Genomic DNA, 23,033 nt, shown 5'->3' with positions numbered 1-23,033 from the left:
AAGCTGTTATTCACAATAGCATATTCAAAATTTTAATGAGTACATGAAGTTATTCTGTTAGTAAAGTTTACAATATTAAATACCTTCCTTATAAGTACTGGTCTGACAAGCACAAATCTCAGATTTTTTCAATGTAAAATGAAATGTTCTAGTATTCTGACTCCAAAAGTTAGAATCAGTTTTATTTACTTTTACTCAAAATAAATGTATGTTATATAGAAGAAATACAATGTATTGCTTTATTTTTCTTAATTATGACTGCCATTAAGTAGATCCTAGTGTTACAGCCTATTTAACTGTCCATTATATTGAACCTTAATTTCTTAGATTTTTGTGACTCTAAGAAGATTCAACCTCCCCATAATTTCAAATATTTGGGAATTTAAAACAAAATTCTATAGTCCCTGCCAGTGGTGCAGTGAATAGAAAACCACCCTGGAGTACCAAGGTCGCCGGTTCAAGCCAGGGGTCACCAGCTCTATTGTGGGGTTGTCAGCTCAATCACAGGATCTCTGAGGTCATTCTGTTGACTCAAGTTTGCCAATTTGAGCCCTGGGCAGGGTACTTATGAGAAGCAATCAATGGCACTAGTAGGTGGAGCAATGAGTTGATGCTTCTCTCTCTCTCTCTCTCTCTCTCTCTCTCTCTCTCACACACACACACACACACACACAAACACATAAATTCTATAGTTCCTGTATATGTGTGTGTGTGTGTATAAATATATAAAAGAAGGATTTTCCCAAATTGCCCTGCTTATTAACTAAATGAAAATATTTCTATTATGGTTTTCACTATATTCCATATAGTTAAAAGGGAATGGGCACAAGTGAACGGGAAGCAGAGAAGGGAACAAAGAAGACTGAGAAGGATGGTGAAGGAGAAGGGGGTAGAGAGAAGGAACAAACGCCAGATGGTCTCTCACCCAGAATCATGTTTCTCACAGGCACAGAACAACAAAGTTGTGTCTACTATAAAGCTATCCACGTTGACTGACTGTAATGATGACATAAACCTTAAATTCATGAATCCATAGAAGTGACGTTCTTTGAAAACCAAGATGGACATCATGCATGAGTGACTGCTGAAGGACTCCCTGCCTGTGTTCAATAGTCATTGCTATCCATTACCTTGTGAACACATGAATCTCCTTCATCACTAAATCACATTTCAACGCCAAATGGTGAGATCTGTTTCCCAAACTCAGCTTAACTGTGAGAACCACCAAAGGAACTCATTAAGTAGATGGCTTCATAGTTCCACCCCAGATCTACAGAACCTGAACTCTAGAGAAGAAACTAAATTTTCTGATGGCAAAATCAGGCCACTGGCTTTTTGCCTTTCTGTCTGACAGCAGCCTACCAGCACTTCAACCAAAGGAGCCACACGAATACCACTCTGATAAGGATTGATGGCTTAAAAAATAAAGTTTGGACAAGTCTACTGGAAATTCACTTCAAAAGCACAGTACTACATTCCAATAAGGTAAAAGAGGGGGCAGACTGTGGTAACGGTAGCCATGAAAAATGTTTGTCTAGGCTCAAATAGTCAACCAATAAGCATCATAAATCTAGAAAGTAAAATGTAACACAAACCCACGGCTGTATTGTCTCTCTAGCACAGTCTGGGTTTTCTCTGTATGTTCCAGATCTTCACTCCAGCATGGCATTTAAAATGTAATAATCATCCAAAACATGGACTGAGTCCATAGATACATTTCTGTTCTTTGGTCTCTTGAATAATAATAGTTTGGAAGAAATAAGGCTTAAAATAAAAACCAACAACTCTTTCCTCTGCAACATTCAGAGGCAGATATGCCCATCAGATAAAAGGGCAAATAAATATGTTAATGTTCCTCCTGCCATCTTCATTCTACTTTTACTCAATACAAATTACAGTCAAACAAACTACATCTCTGAATCAAACCATTTTTAAAAGAATATCAGAATATCATACTTAACAGGGATGTTAGCCAAGGACTGACTCAGCAGCTGTGTTTAATAAGAATAACTCAAGTAAATCCTGAACAGTAAATTCTTCTGAGGAAAACTCGACATTTTCTCTCTTCCTCAAGCTCAACCTCTCCCTCTTGGCACATTCTGCTCACCACACAGTGTTGTGTATATTCATAGCACTTCATAAATAATAAAAAATAAAATGGTATCTGTAGAACTTGGCCTGGAGAGATCAATTCTTAGGCACAATTCCAAAGGTTAACTGTAACCATGTGGAAATTATGCTAACTGCCCCCAAATGTACCGCTAAAATAGCCTTATTTTCAAAGCAAAACATATCATCAAAATGTGGAATATAGTTCGCCATTCTAAAGGAGTGAAAAGGGTGTCAATGACTGAAAACGAATCTAAAACATTAACCTAATCATCCTCGTGTTATCTAAAATCTTCAAACTTGTCACCACATTTTGAATAAAAAATTAATCAAGTTTCAGTTTCCCACCCATGGTAGTGAGGGAAATAAACTATAGCATGGGTAACACAAAAATAATAATAAGCCATTCAAAATTTCGTGGCATTGTTTTAATATTCATGTTTCCTTGGGGGTTTTCTTTGGGCACTAAGCAGATTATATTTTTATTAGGACAGTAATGAAGCTCACTTCATTTTTTAAATAAAAATACCTCATAGGAAAAGAAGATCCAGTTTATGGTTAAGTGCCAATTTGTTCAAGTGCTATAGTAGGCCAGGGATTTTTAAGTGGCTGCAAACAACCAAGTAAGTAGATAGTGACAGCTTCTTCTTCTGCATAATGAATAGAAAATGTCTCAACACACTGAAGATTAACTGAGAATGTATCATATAGCACTTGGCAAATGCAAGGTTTATACAAAGTATAGAATTACACTTGAATATTCACCATGTCTTCTTATGACTGGTTTAGCTTCCCAATTCTTGCCACCATGATCACAAATAACAAGATCAGAATTTCTGTAAGAATTCCAATCTACTAAAGTTTAGCTAACAATACACATAAGAACTGTAAAGTAATTCACATTCCATACAATGAGTAACTCTAATAAAATTAGATTAAAAGAAGGCAATCTGGACTAAAATAAGAAAGAAAATTGAGAAATCTTGCAGCGTTTGGCATCAGTTAGTAATAAAAGTCTTAGAGAAAAGCAGCAGCAAATACAAAACTAAAAACATCTAGAAAATCTAGACCATAAGGATAATACTCAGCTTGCACAATCCTTGTTTTTCAAATTGATGGTGTTCTTCGTTATCTCCTAATGACTACATGTATCTTTTAATAAAGTATGCACAACCAAGTTTACTAAGACAAAGGTTACACTTTAAAAAGAAAAACAATCCATAACAATATGCGCTGGCAGGTCATTTGAAAATACTATGTAATCTTAAAACTAAGGGTGCCTAGACTCATGTCTGACCATCTGTGCACTGGGTAATGTCCTCAAGGATCAAGCGGAGTACAGGCCAGAAAGGGAAATGCTCAGCTTAAAAGAGAAACCTAGTGAGTTTTTCATTATCTGACAGGAGAAGAGAACAATTAGTTAAGAAATCTAAGTTCTGTATCACATTGGAGGAAAATAAATCAGTATTCAATCTGCGTGGTTCATAAACAAGAAGACTAAAGTGTAAACACTGGAAGTTTATATACTGAAAAAACATTCCTACACGTGGAGAGTGACCATGACTCACCACCATCAAATGAGGAGGCATACTTGAAATCATTAAGTTGCTATGGTATCTTCCTTAATAACATTTCAATTATCAGTGAATACTTTAAAAAATATTTTTCTGTTGTTGGATAAAAGGCTGTACCTTATTTTTAATAACGATAAACCTCCCAAAATATTGCCATTTGACAAATATCTGGGGATAAATACGATAAAAACAAAGGCTGATTTTTCTCCCTGGCAAACTTGTAGTGATTCCGTAGTCTCTGCAATAGAAACCCCCAATTTCTCCATCTCTCAAAATTTACCTTTCTTGGATTTGGCTCCAATTTTCAGCTTTGATGGCCAAGCAATCTGTGTATTTGTTTCCTCCATAATCTGTAACAAAAATTAAGAGAAATATTGATTCAATTAGGAACTTGTATTTACAAATAAGACAGTCTCAAAAAAATTATTTTCATGTCTTAGGCTCATGTTGATATAACAAAATGATCTCATTTTAAAGCAATGCAAAAGAAAAAAAAAACTTGGAAAAAAAATGAGATGTATTTCTATAAGCCTTTTATCTATCAGAAATATTCAAGTCTGTTTTGTTATTCCCAGTGTTCCTCTCTGTGATTGAGACAACAAGACCAAAAGTACACGAACAAGCAAATTAACCCAACTTGACGCCAGCACCATCAGAGATGCTTGTGCTGAATAAAATTCCCCAAGATGATCGCCAACGAATTGCAACACACCAAACATAATCCTTGTAATACAAAACCACGTGGGTTAGGCCATACTAAATGAAGATTTTTTTTTTTTTTTTTTGGAAAAAAAATAACTTGTTTAGAGCACATTTGTATTTCATTAAAACTGATAGAAAGCCTCTCAACATGACATCATGGCAGAAGACTACATTCCCATCATCCTTTGCCTGCTTGTCAGTGGCAGTACTACCACAGTTCTGTCCCGCTTACATGCAGCCAACACTGGCCAGGAGGCCTGGAGATCCAGTGTGATTCCTCACACACAGTGAGGGCAGCGAGACCGTAGCACAGAGGAAGGAGACGGCAAATAAGAAAACAACGAGTCAGCAAAGCTTAGGCATCCTTTGTTCTTCTTTTATCACATGAATTAGACTAATGTTTACTTTTTTACCATAAATACAGAACCACCGAAATGAGAGCAAACAACTGAACAAATTAGGCAAAAAATAGTGACTTGCATACATTGATCACTTAGATTAGGGTAATGTTTACTTTTTAATATGGATTTCGAGTTAATTAAACAAACTAATGGTGAAAACAATGAAACACTTTAACAGTGCGGTTGAGAAAAAGTACCCCGTCCCCTTCAGTATGGGTTAGGTGCTGGGCCAAAGGCTACATGGTTACCACGTTAACATGGATCATACTTCGTTTAATCCCCTTTATCAGAGCATGAAGGGCTTTCAGCAGCTGTTTCAGACTGGCAGCCCACAGATGCATTTTGTCTGTCCCAAGGTTTTTGTTTTTAAATGTGAGCCAACATTTTTAAACCCGGTCACTTCCCATACAAATTCAGATTTCTGTACAACTCGGTCGGTTCATCACCTGCAGCCCACATCCCCACACGGCACACTTGGCTGGCACAGAGGACAGATGCCCTCTTGTCAGGCCCAGAAGGCTCTCGGGGGGCGCCCAAGCCCCGCTGGGTCTCTCACACTGAGGTCAAGGGCCACTTGCCATTATCATCATCAGGTCTGTGTTACCTCATTTGCCATGCATCATGGTGTTTGCACTGCTGTTTGAGAGAAATATTTCTCTACATCCGTGTCTCTATTAAAAATTGGAAAACAAAGAGAGGTCACAGCGTCTTCACTGAGTCAAGGTGCTGGCCTAGCTCTAAAGGTAGGTGTGCTGGCTACACCAGCCCCATGGGACCTGGCCCCTGCTTCTTCTCTCATCTTTTTTTTTTTAATTTTTTTTTAATTTTTTTGTATTTTTCTGAAGCTGGAAACGGGGAGAGACAGTCAGACAGACTTCCGCATGCGCCTGACAGGGATCCACCCAGCACGCCCACCAGGGGGCGACGCTCTGCCCACCAGGGGGCGATGCTCTGCCCCTCAGGGGCGTCTCTCTGTCCCGACCAGAGCCACTCCAGCACCTGGGGCAGAGGCCAAGGAGTCATCCCCAGTGCAAGGGCCATCTTTGCTCCAATGGAGCCTCGGCTGCGGGAAGGGAAGAGAGAGACAGAGAAGAAGGAGAGGGGGAGGGGTGGAGAAGCAGATGGGCACTTCTCCTGTGTGCCCTGGCCGGGAATCGAACCCGGGACTTCTGCACGCCAGGCCGACGCTCTACCACTGAGCCAACCGGCCAGGGTTCTCTCATCTTATATTGTCCTTGTTAATGTGTTTAGTTGTCATCAGCATTAAATTGTTTACTTAACTCTAAATTTCTTTCTAAAAATAAATATTATCCCCCTCAACTTCCTCAACTCCAGCCATACTGGCCTCTCCAAGAATGTGCCCCACAGGTGACCCCTTCAGGGACTTTGCAGTCACTCTGAGGTCCCCAGCGGCCACCTTCTCTGTCACCTTTCCTGTCTGCTCTTGCACGAGCCCAACCAGAATTATTCTTCCCATTTCATTGTGTATTTCCCTCCAACCTCTTATCACAATATGAAATTCTCCTACTTTCTGGGTTTACTTGTTTATAATCTATGTCTGCAAAATAAATGTAAGCTCTCTACCTTACACACAACAAGCACAGGATATGGCTGGACACACGAACCTTCCTAACACTGCTATGAGGTAGGTTTCTTAATTCCTCACACAACTAGGGAGCAGCAGAGTAAGGATAAAAACCCTAGACTGCTTTGCAAAGACCATACTTTTAACCACTATACCATACTAAACGCAGGTCCTGTATCTTTTTAAAATGTGTATATACAAATTTGAAAATTTGCTTTAGGAGTTATTCATACTAACTGGTTATAACATCTTACAAACACTTATTAAAAGCCTACTTAGGTGCCATAGTGCTGGGACCCATAGCTACCAATAAGACACAATTACTGGTGTCCACAAGCTTACAGTCAAGTCCAGGACACAGACAAACAAAAAACACAACTGACTGCCAAGGGGCTGGGAGCTGGTTCAGGATCAGCTCACTAGAGCAGCTCACAGCCCTGACCTTAAAATGTCAGCGTGGTGGGGGGGGGGGGGGGGGGGGGGGGGGGGGGGGGGGGAGCAGGAAGACCCGGTTAGGAGGGCCTCTCATTGGTCAAATGTTATCACCTATTAGTTCCAGCTATTATATGCAGTATATATAGTATCCAAGATGTGACTAAAATTAGACTCAGAATTTTCCTGTCAGCTGAGACACTAAAGAGATAAAATGAAACAGTAAGATCTTCCTATAAGACTGTTGGTAGGAAAGCAGTAAGAAAGCAATCTATGTACTTTTTCTGAATTAAGCAATTTGACCATTTAATCCAGTAATTTATGCCAGGTATTATAATTATAATACTGTAATAGAAAAGCATCCCAATCCCTTATTCGAATTTAAAAAAGAATTAAAGATTTTATTTAGGCCCTGGCCAGTTAGCTCAGTTGGTTAAGAGTGTCATTCCAAAACAATAAGGTTGCAGGTTCAACCCCTGGTCAAGGCAGACACCGGAAGCTACCAGTGAATGAATGCACAACTGAGTGTAACAACAAATGAATGCTTCTCTTCCCACTCCCCTCTTTCTCCCTACTTCTCTCTGCCTCTCTAAAAATCAATCTATAGATAAAAATTAAGCCCTGGCCGGGTGGCTCGGTCGGCCAGAGTTGTCCTGGAGCATGGGAGCTGCCAGTTCAATTCCCAGTCAGGACACGCACAGGAGCCGCGCAATGTTCCTGTCTCTCTCTCCTAGCCTATCAAAAAGGATATTTTATTTCTTGATTTTAGAAAAAGGAGAGAAGGAAGAGAAAGAGGGGGAGGAAATGAAAGCATCAACTCATAGTTACTTCTTGTATGTGCCTTGACCAGGCAAGCCCAGGGTTTCAAAACAGTGACCTCAGCATTCCGGGTCGACGCTTTATCCACTGCGCCACCACAGGGCAGGCAGGATCCCTAATCTACAACCAGAGTTTGATCTTCCATACAACATGATCATCAAAGTCCTATGAGTTGCAGTAAATGAAACACCTTTTAGAGAAAACAAATTACTAGCTATTGGAATTTGGCACCTGCAGCTGGCCCGTCCTATGTGACTACAAAAAAAGCTACTCCAATAAACTGCCAGCCAATGCCAACCACACGGGTGGTTCCCTAGGCTCCTCGTCAGTCCCTACAAGGAGCCTCGCCAAACATCTATTTGTCCATCACGGTGTGCAGCCTGGCCATGACAGGCAGGTGGCTCTAGAGTCAAGGTGCCAGCACGGCTGCTTTCTAGCTATTGCATTGTGCAAATAACTTTGAGCAGCCTCACTTTTCCCCTCTGTACAATTAACTGTAGCATCTATTCATGGAGTTTCTGCTGTGAGGTTTTTATCAGAAAACATATGGAAAATCCAAGCACAGAGTATGGCACATTGTGACTGCTCGATATTAACACTTGTTTTAAGTACACGTTGATTATTTTTGGTCAGGGATTGTTTTAGATACTAGGAATATAACAGCAAACTAGACAGTGCTTCCCTCCAGGAGCTCATGGTCTAACAGGACAAAGACAACTCAATCCACCATTATGAACTGTGTCCCAAGTTTCAGGGCAGGTAAATATGAGAATGTGCAGTGGGGATCCCAACCCAGTCATGAGTAGTCAAGAAAAGTTAGCTCAAGGAAATGCCTATTAATGCTGTGACCTCAAGGAGGAGAAAAGGTATGGAAAAGGCGAAGAAAGTGTCCGAGGCAAAAGAGGGGGACATGCAGATCTAGAAGTGGGGTAGGCAGGTACCAGACAGAGCCTGAGGGTATTGATTCAGCATCGCTAAGGTGCTTCAAGGTTCATCTTACTTACCCAGGACAGGAAATGTATCTTGTCTTCTCCACCCTCCTATTGGGCACATGGACATGCCCAATATAGACTTGAAGACATGACACAAACCAAAGCCATCAGGTACTGATGCTTGGCTGTCACTTGCTATAAATAAGTTCTGAGACCCAGTGGAGTAAGTACAGGGAAGGAGGGACCATACTTACACACTTCACTTTCAGGGATTCAAAATTCCCCCTAGGAAGCTAGCACTGAAGCTTTTCAAACCATCATCCACAATGACTCCAAGCCATTTCCTATAGCAGGGGTCCCCAAACTACGGCCCCGCGGGCCACATGCGGCCCCCTGAGGCCATCTATCCGGCCCCCGCCGCACTTCCGGAAGGGGCACCTCTTTCATTGGTGGTCAGTGAGAGGAGCATAGTTCCCACTGAAATACTGGTCAGTTTGTTGATTTAAATTTACTTGGTCTTATTTTAAATATTGTATTTGTTCCCGTTTTGTTTTGTTGGGTTTTTTTTACTTTAAAATAAGATATGTGAAGTGTGCATAGGGATTTATTCATAGTTTTTTTTTATAGTCCGGCCCTCCAACGGTCTGAGGGACAGTGAACTGACCCCCTGTGTAAAAAGTTTGGGGACCCCTGTCCTATAGTGTAGACACTGTATACTATTAGTATCAGCCTATTATGGGAGTGGTAGAGTATGAAGCTGTTTCATGAGCAGGAAGAGGAGGAAGCACAGTCTCAGCTAGCAGTGAGGGCGGAGGCTGGCCCAGGAAACCCAGTCTGAAACTAGACTGCGGGAGCAGGGGCCCATGGCATGTACCCTGGCAGAAGTGGGAGAAGGGTGGGGATGTGGGGTACAGAGGTAGAAGTCAGGGACTAAGCATCCAGAGGTTAAGTCAGAGGCTCTGTATCCAGAAAGCCATGCTTAAAAAGACGTACTAAGTGGTCTTCAAGACAAATAGGAAAGTAAATCAAGGTAGACAGGAGAACTGAAAAAGTGGGGTCAGGAAGCAGTGGCCGAAATAAAAAAAGACACAAAACCTCTGAGAAGAAAATGACTATCTTATAGCTCAGGGGGGAAAAATCCTAAAGTTCCAACTAGTTTGTTTTTTTAATCTTATTATGGCCTCCGTTTCCACCTTCACAAATCCCAAGTTCAAAGAACTACTACTTTTAAATTATCTTCTATAAACACTAAATCATACCTTAAATATTGTAAAGACTTTTGTTTTCATTCATAACTCTGGATGCTGTACATTACTAAATCAGCCAAGAAACAAAGTTCAAAGATAAACTTGGGATTTCTCCTAGAGGCAAGAGAGAACTAGAAAGTTTATAGGTGAGTTCCATATATTTTTAAAAAGATGCCCAGGGCTTCCACACAACCCAACATAAGTGCTTACCATCCTTTTCAAAGAGGCAATGTTGATTTGAACAAGAAGTTGGATGTGGACACAAGTGATACAAAAGTCTCTGAGTAGACTGGCTTATGGAGGTAGTAAGTTCTTTGTGCATCTAAAGGCTCAGAACTCTGAGAAAGGAGACAAGTCTCTTAATATCTTCACAAAATCCAGACAAGTTTAAAAGAAAGCCATGAGAATTAAAGTGACAAATTTTTCAAAATCATAGGCCCTGCCCGGTTGGTTCAGTGGTTGAGCACTGCCCAGCGTATGGATGTCCTGGATTCAATTTCCAGTCAGGACACATAATAGAAATGATCAACTCCTTCTCTCCCCCTCCCATTCCTCCTTCTCTCCCTCTACCCCTTCTGCAGCCAGACGCTCGATTTGTTTGAGCATTGAAGATAGCTCAGATGGTTTGAGTGCATCAGCCTTAGGTGTTAAAAATAGCTCAGCTGAATCAAGCATCAGCCCGAGATGGGGTTACCTGGTGGATCCCGGTCAGGGCACATGTGGGAGTCTGTCTGTCTATCTCCCCACCTCTCACTTAAAAAAAGAAATCATGAAAATGGCAACACTGAAGCAAGTTAATTTTACAGATCCTATAATGGATGACAACCTGACACCTTTCAAGAGGGTGGTCATGTATTTTCCACTATACAAATATTTCCTGCAAAATCTTACAAGCAAATCACTTCCCAGGAACCCATAATGTGCCCTAATTCTTAGGCAAGTCAGGACATTGTATAAAGTATTTGATTTGCATTCAATGAGTAATTGAATTGACTGGCTACCTCTGACCAACCCCTTTCCAAAACATAAGAATTTGGGGCACCCCACGTGTATGAAATATGAACTCAAAGTTGGGAAACGTGCTTAAAATGACTAGTGCTCTCTTGCAGCACAAAAACAATAAATGCCATAATGTCAGTTAAGCTAAGGGATGCCTAGGTATGCAAAGCCACAAAATCTCTGAGGAGAAAATGACTATCTTCTACCTCTGGGAAAAAATCCTGACCTCAGTCCTAACTAGTTGTTTGTTTGTTTTTAATCTAACTTTTGTCCTGGTTTTCACTTTCACAAAATCAAACCTCAAAAAACAAGTATCTGGTTTTGAATCATTTTCAAAAACATTCAATGACATCTTAAATGTTTTAAAGACTTGTTCTAATTCTTAATTCTAGATGCTGTATGTTAATGTCTTTCAAATAGGCCAGTTTCAACTTCTAGACATCTTCATTGTCAAAACCATCTTTTCTCAATTCTACCAATTTCTCTAGGTTTCTTTAGCTGCTATCTTATAATAAACAGTAATCTTTATTCCATTTTTTTTTCAGAGAGGGGAGAGAGAGAGAGGGAAAGAGAGAGAGAAGGAAAGAGAGAGGGGGGGAGGGAGAATAGCAGGAAGCATCAACTTCCATATGTGCCTTGACCTGGCAAGCCCAGGGTTTTAAACCGGCAACCTCAGTGTTCTGGGTTGATGCTTTATCCCACTGTGCCACCACAGGTCAGGCAATAAACAGTAATCTTGTAGGTCATAAGGGAAGAGGACATTTTGGACAAGTCCATCTAAAAATATAACTATTTGAAAAATAACGATTTTAAATTTCTGTTATAAAAATTTACTGTGGCCTGACCAGGCAGTGGAACAACAGTGCATAGAGTGTTGGACTGGGACATAGACGAGCCAGAATCGAATCCCTGAGGTTGCCGGCTTGAGCACAGGCTCACCAGCTTGAGCTGGGGGTTGCTGGCTTGAACGTGGGATCATAGACACGACCCCATGGTCGCTGGGTGAGACCCAAGGTCGCTGGCTTGAGAGCAAGAGGTCACTCACTCTGCTATAGCCTTCCTGTCAAGGCACATATGAAAAAGCAATCAACGAACAATTGAGATGCCGCAATGAAGAACTGATGTTTCTCATCTTTCTCCCTTCCTGTATGTCTGTCACTATGTGTCCCTCTCTCTGTCTCTGTCTCTCTCTCTGTGTCTCTGTCACAAAAAATAAGTAAGTAAATAAAGATTTACTGTGCTCATTACTTACAGTAAGTTAATAATGGAAATGTAACTTAATACTTATATTAACCTCAGATCTGATGAATAACAAATATTCACAGTAACAAAAGTATAGTATTTGTCCTAAGAATATCAATTTTGAAATATATGAATCAATTAAAAATAAGAATGTTGATATTAGAAAAAAAAAATATTTTTATGTTCATCTTTAGTTTTTTTTATCTTTTTAAAATTTTTTTACAGAGACAAAGAGTCAGAGAGAGGGATAGATAGGGACAGACAGACAGGAATGGAGAGAGATGAGAAGCATCAATCATCAGATTTTTGTTGTGACACCTTAGTTGTTCATTGATTGTTTTCTCATATGTGCCTTGACCATGGGCCTTCAGCAGACTGAGTAACCCCTTGCAGGAGCCAGCGACCTTGGGTCCAAGCTGGTGAGCTTTGCTCAAACCAGATGAGCCTGCGCTCAAGCTGGCAACCTCGGGTCTCGAACCTGGGTCCTCCACATCCCAGTCCGATGTTCTATCCACTATGCCACCGCCTGGTCAGGCTATGTTCATCTTTAAAGGTTACTTTGTCTTCATGAAAAATCTTCATTTTCTAGTTCATATTTTTATTTTGTAGATAGAAAGTAATGTTCCTTGATTAAAGACTAATAGCACTTTCTTCATATTAAAAAGGTACCTAGGCCCTGGGTGTTTGGCTCAGTGGTAGAGCATCAGCCCGGTGTGTGAAAGTCTCAGGTTGGATTCCCGGTCAGGGCACACAGGAGTAGCTACATCTGCTTCCCTACTCCCTACCCTTTCTTTCTTTCTCTCTCTTTCTCTTCTCCTCCAGCAGCCATGGCTTAATTGATTCAAGCATGTTCACCCTGGTCATTGAGGACGGCTCCATGGCCTCAATACAGGCGCTAAAATAGCTTCTTTCCCAAGCAGTGGAGCAGTGGCCCATTTAGGCACAGCCTCACCCAGTAGGGGGCTTGCCAGGTGGATCCTGGTCAGGGTGCATGTGGGAGTCTATCTCTGCTTCCCCTCCTCTCACTTAGTAATAATAATAATAGTAATAGTAATAAGAGTAATAATGTATCTAGTAAATGTGGAATCCTATGCTCCTGTTTCGGTTTTAGTGTCTTTAGGGAGTGGTGGAGAAAGGGATGAAAAAGGAGGGCAATGTGTACATAAGTTGGAACTCTTTTAACTTCAGAAAGTCTCATCAGCTATTGAAAAAGATTTCAAATCATCACAGATTTACAAAGAATTATTTAAATTATTTCACTTTCCTAAAATAACTTGTCAAAATTAGAAAAAGAAAACAAATATAATCTAACAAAATTCTACATGTAGTTTCATCCAGAATAGAGAATAATTTTAATTTAATTTCTTCAATGCTCTAGTCATAATAGATTTTTTTCCATCTCCAACAAATTCCAGATTAGCACAGCATGTAAAAAGAGAACATATCTACCAGTGCTCATTATACTACATATCTTGCAAGTTTGCAGCAATTTTAGGATAATATTTTACAGATGAAAGAAAATCTTTGCCAAACCAACAACGTTCTACTAATGTGCTTATTTCACCAAATTCTTCAATTCCAGACATAAAGTTAAAACCCCCCCAGGTAAGTCATCAGCAAACCAAGACATCTCTATTTATGCTGACTTTACTTGAAATATTTATTCTTGGGCCAGGAAAGGAATGCTGAATGCTCTAACTTGACATTTATACTCTAAACCAGTTGTTCTCAAAGTGTACGCTCTAGAAGATTTCCAGGTGCTCCCTATGGTATTCCAGAGAAATATGTGCCTGTTGGGGACCAACAGGGTTTTTGGAGTTTAGATTTTTGGGGGGACAGAGGTGTGGGGAATTGGCTGGAAGCTGACAATCTATCCAAACTCCCCCTCTTCACTTGCCTGATTAGGTTGCAAAAGGCTGTTAAGCTGTGGTGCTGAATTGTTTACACTACACCCCCTCATGTTCCCGGGAAAGACTGGAGGCAAGTTTCTTTTATCCTTTGTTTGGTGTAAAGTTAAGATGATATGTATGGTGGGGGTTTTGGATTGATGTTTAAACATAAGGAATTGTCTCTTGAAGCCTTTTGGATTTCTAAAAGAAGAATATGTGGCAATATATAAAAAAAGCTATGAACATTTTACTACAGTTTTCAACATCCTATTTATATGAATTAGGATTTTCTACCCTCAACACAGTTAAGAGTAAAAAGAGAGGAATTCTTCAATGTATTGATGACGAAATGAGAGTTTGCCTTTCAAATATATGCCCAAACATTGAAGAAATTGCTAGGACACATCAGGCTCATGTTTCTCATAAACACAAGAATGAAAAAACTTAACACATTTGTGCCGGGACCTGCTGAATTTACTAAATCTTACTAAGAATGTATCTATATATATATATATATAAAGATAACTTGTTTTTTAATTTTTAACCCCTCTTTTTTACAAATTCTAAAAAGCATAACAAAAAAATATAACAAAAATGTTTTTTAATGTCATTATAAATTTAATTGTCGTATTTATTTAAATTACCATAAAAGCACACTTGGACTTTATATATTTGTCTTTAATATTTGACTTAATTATTATAACATATTTCTCAGAAATTTTTATATAGTGTGCCTACAATTATTTGTAGGATTTTAAATGCGCCCAACTTCAAAAAGTTTGAGAACCATTGCTCTAAACTATTGAAAATTCATCATTCAAAATGGCTACCAACTGAGAGACATCTTGCACCTGTTCCCCTAAAAGATCAACTCATTTGTGTTATTTTCCTGGTATCAATAGAGAAATAAGGTCTATGTTCATGCAGGAGGCTGTTTAAAGTTATGTCTTGTGCTAATGGATTGTGAGTCAATATGCTGCATTTCACCATGAAGGGAGCTAAATTACAAAAAAAAAAAAAAAAAAGCCAACCAGAAAACACTGGAAAGGAGAAATAGGACAGTAAACTTCTCACACAAGAGGGTGTCTAAAAGCTGAGGATGTTTATTTTACTGAAACATTAAAGGGCTCTGCTATATTTGATTTTAAATCCAAGAAATTCATCTCAATGATTCATTTATCCATCATCTCCAGGCTATTCATCACTTTTACCTTGTATAGTTTTCATATACATATGTTCCTCACAATAATCTTGTAAATCAGTTATGTGTAATCTAATTTACAGATGAGGAAATCAGAATTCAAAGAATTCACATAGGTATGTGTCAAAGTCCAGCTAGACTCTGAGTCATGTAACTGCCTGGAAAAAGTAATGTCTGTCTCTTTGGAGTATGAAGGAAGTGGAAGATCACTTAGCAACTCAAATGCCCAGAAATTCTGCTATGAACACAGAGATTGTTGAGCAGCAGAAGGGCTGCTCCTCAACACTCGGATTAATTCATGATGAAGAAACCCAGAGCTGGCCCCAGAATGATTCAACCCAGGAAAGTATCCCCATCCCCATGCACATATGAAGAATATGAGAAGCATTTTGGTTGTCACAGTGACACAAAAGGGGCCACACTGGCACTCAGTGGCTGAGGCTAGATGCTGAATTTCCAACAAAGAGCAGGACAAACTACTCAAGATATCCTGGCACGGTTCTGATCTGCATGAATTTTATTTACTGCATTGTTGCAAACACCACCAGTACCTCAAAACACAAGCTTATACTCCAGTCACCAAAGTACATTAATTTTGAGTACCTGCACCAAATACAAATTTTGGTACCAGCTCTTCACGACATCAATCACTCCATATATCCCAAATGCTCACTTTGCTCTGTGACCAATCAAGCTGCGCATCAGTAATCAGTTCATGCTGACTTTGTCTCCCATTGATAAAACCAAGGACAGATTTTAAAAATGGACCATCACAATGGCCAACAGTGATAAAAGTGCCACAAAGAAACAAAAAATGAGACTGCTGGAAGTGAAATTTGAATCAAATGTCAATGGGCATAAAATTAACAGCTTCCCACAGGACTGTTGACAATGTCACTGTTTGACAGACTCTGGATATACAGCAGAGGGGACAGTGAAGAGAAACTTAGTGACATCAATGACAAAAGTGATTGTGAGTCCCAGAGGAATTGATGTGAGGGATGGAGGGGGAGGAGAGAAGGAGAGAGGGAGAAGGAGAGGGAGGAAAGGGAGAGGAAGAAAGAGTGAGAGAGAGAGAATGAGAGAGAGATACAGAGAGAGAGAGACCTAGAGAGAAAGAAAAAAGGAGGGAAGGGAAGGGAAGGGAAGGGAAGGGAAGGGAAGGGAAGGGAAGGGAAGGGAAGGGAAGGGAAGGGAAGGGAAGGGAAGGGAAGGGAAGGGAAGGGAAGGGAAGGGAAGGGAAGGGAAGGGACCACATGAAAGAAACTCTGGGAGATATTTCATGACTATGAGAATAAAAAGGATGAAATGCAGGAATCTGTCCCAGACTTACGGTTCTGATAATTTTTTATAAGGTATAAGACACTCCCTTCATACTGTGGTTCATAGAACCAAAAAAACCAGCACTGTTCATTGTTCTTGACAGATTTTTAACAAAAGAATGAAACATGTTAATTCTCAATATTTCTAATGTTTAAATACAGTACACTGAATATTATATATTTTTTCACTTTCCTGTGTATTTATGACTGACAGTAAGAAAAACTTTCAGTGTTTTGACAAAAAAAAATTTTTTTTTGAGAGGAAGGGGAAGGGAGAGAGAGACAGAAGCATCATCAACTCGTTGTTGCTCTTAGTTATCCCATTGATCGCTTTTCATGTGAGAACTTGAGATCCCAGGATCAAACCAGAGACCTCGGTGCTCCATCCAGGACAATGCTCTATCCACTGCATCACAAGGCAAGGTGACAAAACTTTTTAAAGGCTGCAGATCATTCAATTTTCCCATTGATTATTAAAAGCACTTTGCAGTTTCAGCTTGCAGACATTTTTATGGTCCCATGCTGCCATGCAAGGTGAGGACTACCTTTTACATCCTGCTGACAGTCACTAATACGGGGTTTCAGACTGTCCCACACTACAGGCAGGCTTATCTAATTTATTTCAAAAAGTTCAGAGAACTCCTACTCATTAAACAAAACCTAGTTCAAATGTGCCCTCCACTGTGAAAACTCGAACTCTCCCTGTCCCAGTCACCTTCCTTTTTCCCCTCCCCATTCTCACTTTGTTGTGGCAACATTATATTGATTATTCATTTCTTTACCTTTTCTTTTTTTAACCAATCCCATCAATGAGTTGGGCTCCTGGTGAACAACAACTGCACCTTGTTCATTTTCAAATATTGGAATCTAGCACTCAGTTTCTCAATAAGCATGGTTAAAGTAAGTAACAGTGTGAAAGAGACAACATAAAGGGGACAGGAGAAGTGACAGTTACATAAGACTTTCCAATTACATGGCCCCTGAACTATCACAGATCAGTGTTTTCCATACAACATAATACAGTGACCCTCTATAATCTTCATATAACATCAGGGTGGTCAACCCTTTCCTGGACCATCACGGTATTTCTAGCAGACCTGCACCCACCAACTACCATATGTCATGGCTGCTCCATCTACAAAGTCTCCTTTAACTCATTCAAAAAAAAATAGTATTTTTGAGGAGTCTGCTTATCAGAATAAATAAACTGAGTGAATATTCATTAAATGAGAGTAAATTCTAAATCACATACAAGATTAATTTTCCCAGGGCACAGCTGCATTATAAGGAAGAAAGAAACTTCCCAACCAAAATGTCTGAAGTGGTGGGGCAAGGACCGTGAGAGGCTCATTGCCAAGAATGGGCTGTGGAAAGTGAGAAGCCCCGATTCTGACATTTCTGCTCCAGCTTATGGCTGGTACAGGCTCAAGTGGGTGACATCTCTTCATTTTAAAAGATGAGCCAGATTTTTATGTTAAATCTCCTGATTTCTAAATGTTGGCAACTATTTCAATTATGTAAAAAATACACTGTGGGCCTGATCAGGCGATGACGCAGAGAATAGAGTGACGGACTGGGATGCGGAGGACTCAGGTTTGAGACCCCGAGGTCGCCAGCTTGAGCGTGGGCTCATCTGGTTTGAGCAAGGCTCACCAGCTTGGACCCCAGGTCGCTGGCTCGAGCAAGAGGTCAGTCTGCTGTGGCCTCGCAGTCAAGGCATATACGGGAAAGCAATCAATCAACAACTAAGGTGCCGCAATGAAAAATTAATGCTTCTCGTCTCTCTCCTTCCTATCTGTCTGTCCCTATCTGTCCCTCTCTCTGACTCTCTCTGTCTCTGGCACTGTGGGTCAAAGAAAGCATGAACCTACCTATGTTCCAAACCAAGGAGAGTTACCATGGGGTAGAGATGGGTCATTTATCATGACTTACACTGTTAGTGAAGAATCAGTTTCTTGATTCCCCTGGAACATAAGGATCTAAGGATTCTTAAGACTATTTCATTCCCCCCAGTATCACTTTATTATCATTCCTCATAAGAATTAACCAAATCTCTACCTGGTATCATAGGAAATTATAAAGAGGTTTATTAAACTTGAACTATCAGAGTATAACTTGAGCTGTACAGTTAAAAATAGTTAAGGTAATAAATTATATGTTATGTGCATTTCATCACAATTAATACAACAAGCAGGCATCCAATGTAAGCTAAAAAATAAGAAGAGGTTTGATGGACATCTCTGAAAATGAAGCTTTCTAGCTTTTATAAGAACATTTCTGAAAAGGTTTTCTCTCTCCCATTAGTTATGACAAAGATGTGAACGTGGAACTCTATTATTACTTCAGGTTGCCCTCTATGACCATGAGGAGAATCAGAGTGAAGAAAAAGCCATCCATGCAGGAGGCAGAGCTGAGTCAGAGAACATCGGGGTCTGGGAGGACATCGTGAAGCTTCTTGACCCACTATTACTGACACTCACATACCTCCGCACTCCTCAGCAGCACGAGCTAAGACGCATTCACACTGTGAACACCAGCCCGTTAGTTGGCACTAAAAGCATGCTACTGGATACGCCTAACAAAACACGTGCTCCCGACTTCCATACTTCTCCAGCATCTGTATTCAGAACCTTGTTTCCTCCCCTCGCCTGCGGCTTCTCCCTCATCACTCCTCCCACACACACACACTACTATATCCAGAAGTTACAAAGACCTAGAGATTCTCTCTTCAACACCGTGTCCAGAATCTAAGACAAGCTTCCATCCATCCAATCAGCACTGGTGAGCATGCCCACAGGGGGCTGCGCAACAGAAGGGCAGCCCTCCCGGCTTTTTCCCTTCATGTCAGGAGCTCCGGTGTTTCCCTCTCTTCATTCAAAAGGCAGTTAGTTGGTGCTTATTCATTATCTCTTAAGTTAGGCACAAACTTCTTGGACTAACTTTTTTTTTTTTATTTTAATAATTTTATTTATTTATTTTTTTATTATAATTTTATTTTTTTAATGGGGTGACATCAATAAATCAGGATACATATATTCAAAGATAACAAGTCCAGGTTATCTTGTCTTTCAATTATGTTGCATACCCACCACCCAAAGTCAGATTGTCCTCTGTCACCTTCTATCTGGTTTTCTTTGTGCCCCTCCCACCCCCTATCCCTCTCCCATTCCCCCCTCCCCCCCGTAACCACCACACTCTTATTAATGTCTCTTAGTTTCCAAAAAGCCCATCAATAGATGACTGGATAAAGAAGATGTGGCACATATACACTATGGAATACTACTCAGCCATAAGAAATGATGACATCGGAACATTTGCAGCAAAATGGTGGGATCTTGATAACATGATACGAAACGAAATAAGTAAATCAGAAAAAAACAGGAACTGTATTATTCCATACGTAGGTGGGACATAATAGTGAAACTAATTTTATTTTTTTAATGGGGTGACATCAATAAATCAGGATACATATATTCAAAGATAACATGTCCAGGTTATCTTGTCGTTCAATTATGTTGCATACCCATCACCCAAAGTCAGATTGTCCTCTGTCACCTTCTATCTAGTTTTCTTTGTGTCCCTCCCCTCCCCCTTTCCCTCTCCCTCTCCCCCCTCCCCCCGTAACCACCACACTCTTATCAATGTCTCTTAGTCTCACTTTTATGTCCCACCTACATATGAAATAATGCAGTTCCTGGTTTTTTCTGATTTACTTATTTCGCTTCGTATAATGTTATCAAGATCCCACCATTTTGTTGTAAATGATCCGATGTCATCATTTCTTATGGCTGAGTAGTATTCCATAGTGTATATGTGCCACATCTTCTTTATCCAGTCATCTATTGATGGGCTTTTTGGTTGTTTCCATGTCCTGGCCACTGTGAACAATGCTGCAATGAACATGGGGCTGCATGTGTCTTTACGTATCAGTGTTTCTGAGGTTTTGGGGTATATACCCAGTAGAGGGATTGCTGGGTCATAAGGTAGTTCTATTTTCAGTTTTTTGAGGAACCACCATACTTTCTTCCATAATGGTTGTACTACTTTACATTCCCACCAACAGTGGATGAGGGTTCCTTTTTCTCCACAGCCTCTCCAACATTTGCTATTACCTGTCTTGTTAATAATAGCTAGTCTAACAGGTGTGAGGTGATATCTCATTGCAGTTTTGATTTGCATTTCTCTAATAACTAAAGAAGATGAGCATCTTTTCATATATCTGTTGGGCATTTGTATTTCTTCCTGGGAGAAGTGTCTGTTCATGTCCTCTTCACATTTTTTTATTGGATTGTTTGTTTGTTTGTTGTTGAGTTTTATGAGTTCTTTGTATATTTTGGATATTAGGCCCTTATCTGAGCTGTTGTTTGAAAATATCATTTCCCATTTAGTTGGCTTTCTGTTTATTTTGTTATCAGTTTCCCTCGCTGAGCAAAAACTTCTTAGTCTGATGGAGTCCCATTCATTAATTTTTGCCTTCACTTCTCTTGCCTTTGGAGTCAAATTCATAAAATGCTCTTTAAAACCCAGGTCCATGAGTTTAGTACCTATGTCTTCTTCTATGTACTTAATTGTTTCAGGTCTTATGTTTAGATCTTTGATCCATTTTGAGTTAATTTTAGTACAGGGGGACAAACTATTGGACTAACATTTAAGATTGTCCATAAGCAGGCCACAACGTACTTCTTCAATTTTACTTTTCCTCAGTCTCCTCTGCTTTCATCAACATCACTATCCACTACCCTATCCACACATCCAATCCTCATCTTTTTATTAATTCAAATTGTTCTATTGTCCCACATTCTCCTGCTGCTGAATTTCTACCCATTGTTCAATACCAACTGTAAAAGCAATTTCAAGATTCCCCCAATCAAATGTAATCTTTCCCTCTTCAGAGTTGCTATATTGTCTCTCTTATACCAGTTATGTTACGTTATATTATATTACTATTTTAAAACCGATTTGATCCCCCTTCTAGATCATACAATACTTTAGGGAAAAGTCTGCAAGGCCTAATAACTGGGAAAGTCAAATACAGTTACTGCCTTAACAAATCGTAGAGAAGATGGTTGGGCATTTCATTTACAAGAGAATTAGAAGCTTCTACAACAATCTACTGCCCTTTGAAGTAGCCAAAGGAAGAATCACTTTCTTTTTGTAGAATTATGCACCTAAATCAAGAGTCCCTGACTCACATGTTTATAGGAGTCAGGCAAAAAAACAATTAAGAATGAATGGGTACAGTGTATGTCTTTAATTCAAACAGACATACAAAAATTATTCATTTCAGGCCCTGGCCGGTTGGCTCAGCGGTAGAGTGTCGGACTGGCGTGTAGGGGACCCGGGTTCAATTCCCGGCCAGGGCACATAGGAGAAGCACCCATTTGCTTCTCCACCCCCCCCTTCCTCTCTGTCTCTCTCTTCCCCTCCCGCAGCCAAGGCTCCATTGGAGCAAAGATGGCCCGGGCACTGGGGATGGCTCCTTGGCCTCTGCCCCAGGCGCTAGAGTGGCTCTGGTTGTGGCAGAGTGATGCCCTGGAGGGGCAGAGCATCGCCCCCTGGTGGGCAGAGTGTGGCCCCTGGTGGGCGTGCCAGGTGGATCCCGGTCAGGCGCATGCGGGAGTCTGACTGTCTCTCCCCATTTCCAGCTTCAGAAAAAAAAAAAAATTATTCATTTCCCAAATAAATACACTTTCTTTCATTTTCCTGGAATTCAATGCCCCCCCCCACTCATATTTCCGCTTGCCCTATAGACAGTGGTGTAAGAAATTATTTCACTCCGCTTGAGAAAACCAACAGTACAACAACATAAACAAATGGTAACTGACACTCCACCTCAGTGGCAAGGAAATAATGGGGTAGAAGGGAGTGCAGCCAACAGGGGGTGCCTGTCCTGCCCAAGGCTGCGATCACCAGCCCCAACCCACGTGTGGAAGCTGGCCCGCACAAGCCAGCCTTTCAGATTTTTCAAGGAAACCTAACCGAAGTCTTTAAAATGTTGGCAGCTAAATAACTTTATTTCAAAATCACTACTCAGATGAATACAACACAGCCTAACCGAGAAACATCTGTATTCCAAATTACAACCAGCAACTATTTATTTTCTGTTTACCTGAGATAAGTTCAAAGAAAAACAACAGCAATGTGTAAGACTCAAAGAGGGAGTGCAAGGTGCTTCCACCAGATTCAGAAAGTCTTGTGCCCCAGGTGTTTTATAACTAGAGAAGCTTTTATCTTATCGGGAAGAAGAAACAAGGAGCTACATAGCCCAGCACCTGGCTCTGAATCTGGATATTTAGCAGCGAGGTCCAAGGCTAATGGTGCTGGGAAATTGAGGCCAAGTTAGCCTAACACAAAAGTACATGTAAATCCCCTTGCAACCGGGAGGAATTTTAAAACTACTAAACTTTCCTGCATTAATGTTGACAATTATTCCTTCCAAAAAGATGCCACAAAAATAAAGTATTGCCCTCTTGATTTTGGTACAACATGGTAGAATATATCTCCTGAGCTCCAAATGTACTTCTCTGCAAAAATAACTTAAATCTTTCTAACACAGGGGATAAATGCAGAGCCTATAAA

At 40.3% G+C, this 23,033-nt stretch overlaps 1 protein-coding gene across 2 annotated transcripts in view; it reads right to left on the bottom strand.

The window, feature by feature from the left end:
- Positions 1-23,033, bottom strand: part of BICC1 (BicC family RNA binding protein 1) — a 389,702-nt gene that overhangs the window by 155,326 nt on the left and 211,343 nt on the right. For both annotated transcript variants that reach the window (XM_066243092.1, XM_066243093.1), the window contains exon 3: positions 3,964-4,033. In XM_066243092.1, coding sequence (XP_066099189.1) covers positions 3,964-4,033 — 70 coding nt within the window. The remainder of the gene's footprint in view (positions 1-3,963; positions 4,034-23,033) is intronic.

This window comes from Saccopteryx bilineata, chromosome 9 (assembly GCF_036850765.1).
Source record: "Saccopteryx bilineata isolate mSacBil1 chromosome 9, mSacBil1_pri_phased_curated, whole genome shotgun sequence".
Taxonomy (NCBI): Eukaryota; Metazoa; Chordata; class Mammalia; order Chiroptera; family Emballonuridae; genus Saccopteryx; species Saccopteryx bilineata.
The sequence above is the reverse complement of the archived record's forward strand: the minus strand, read 5'-3'. Positions and strand labels throughout refer to the sequence as shown.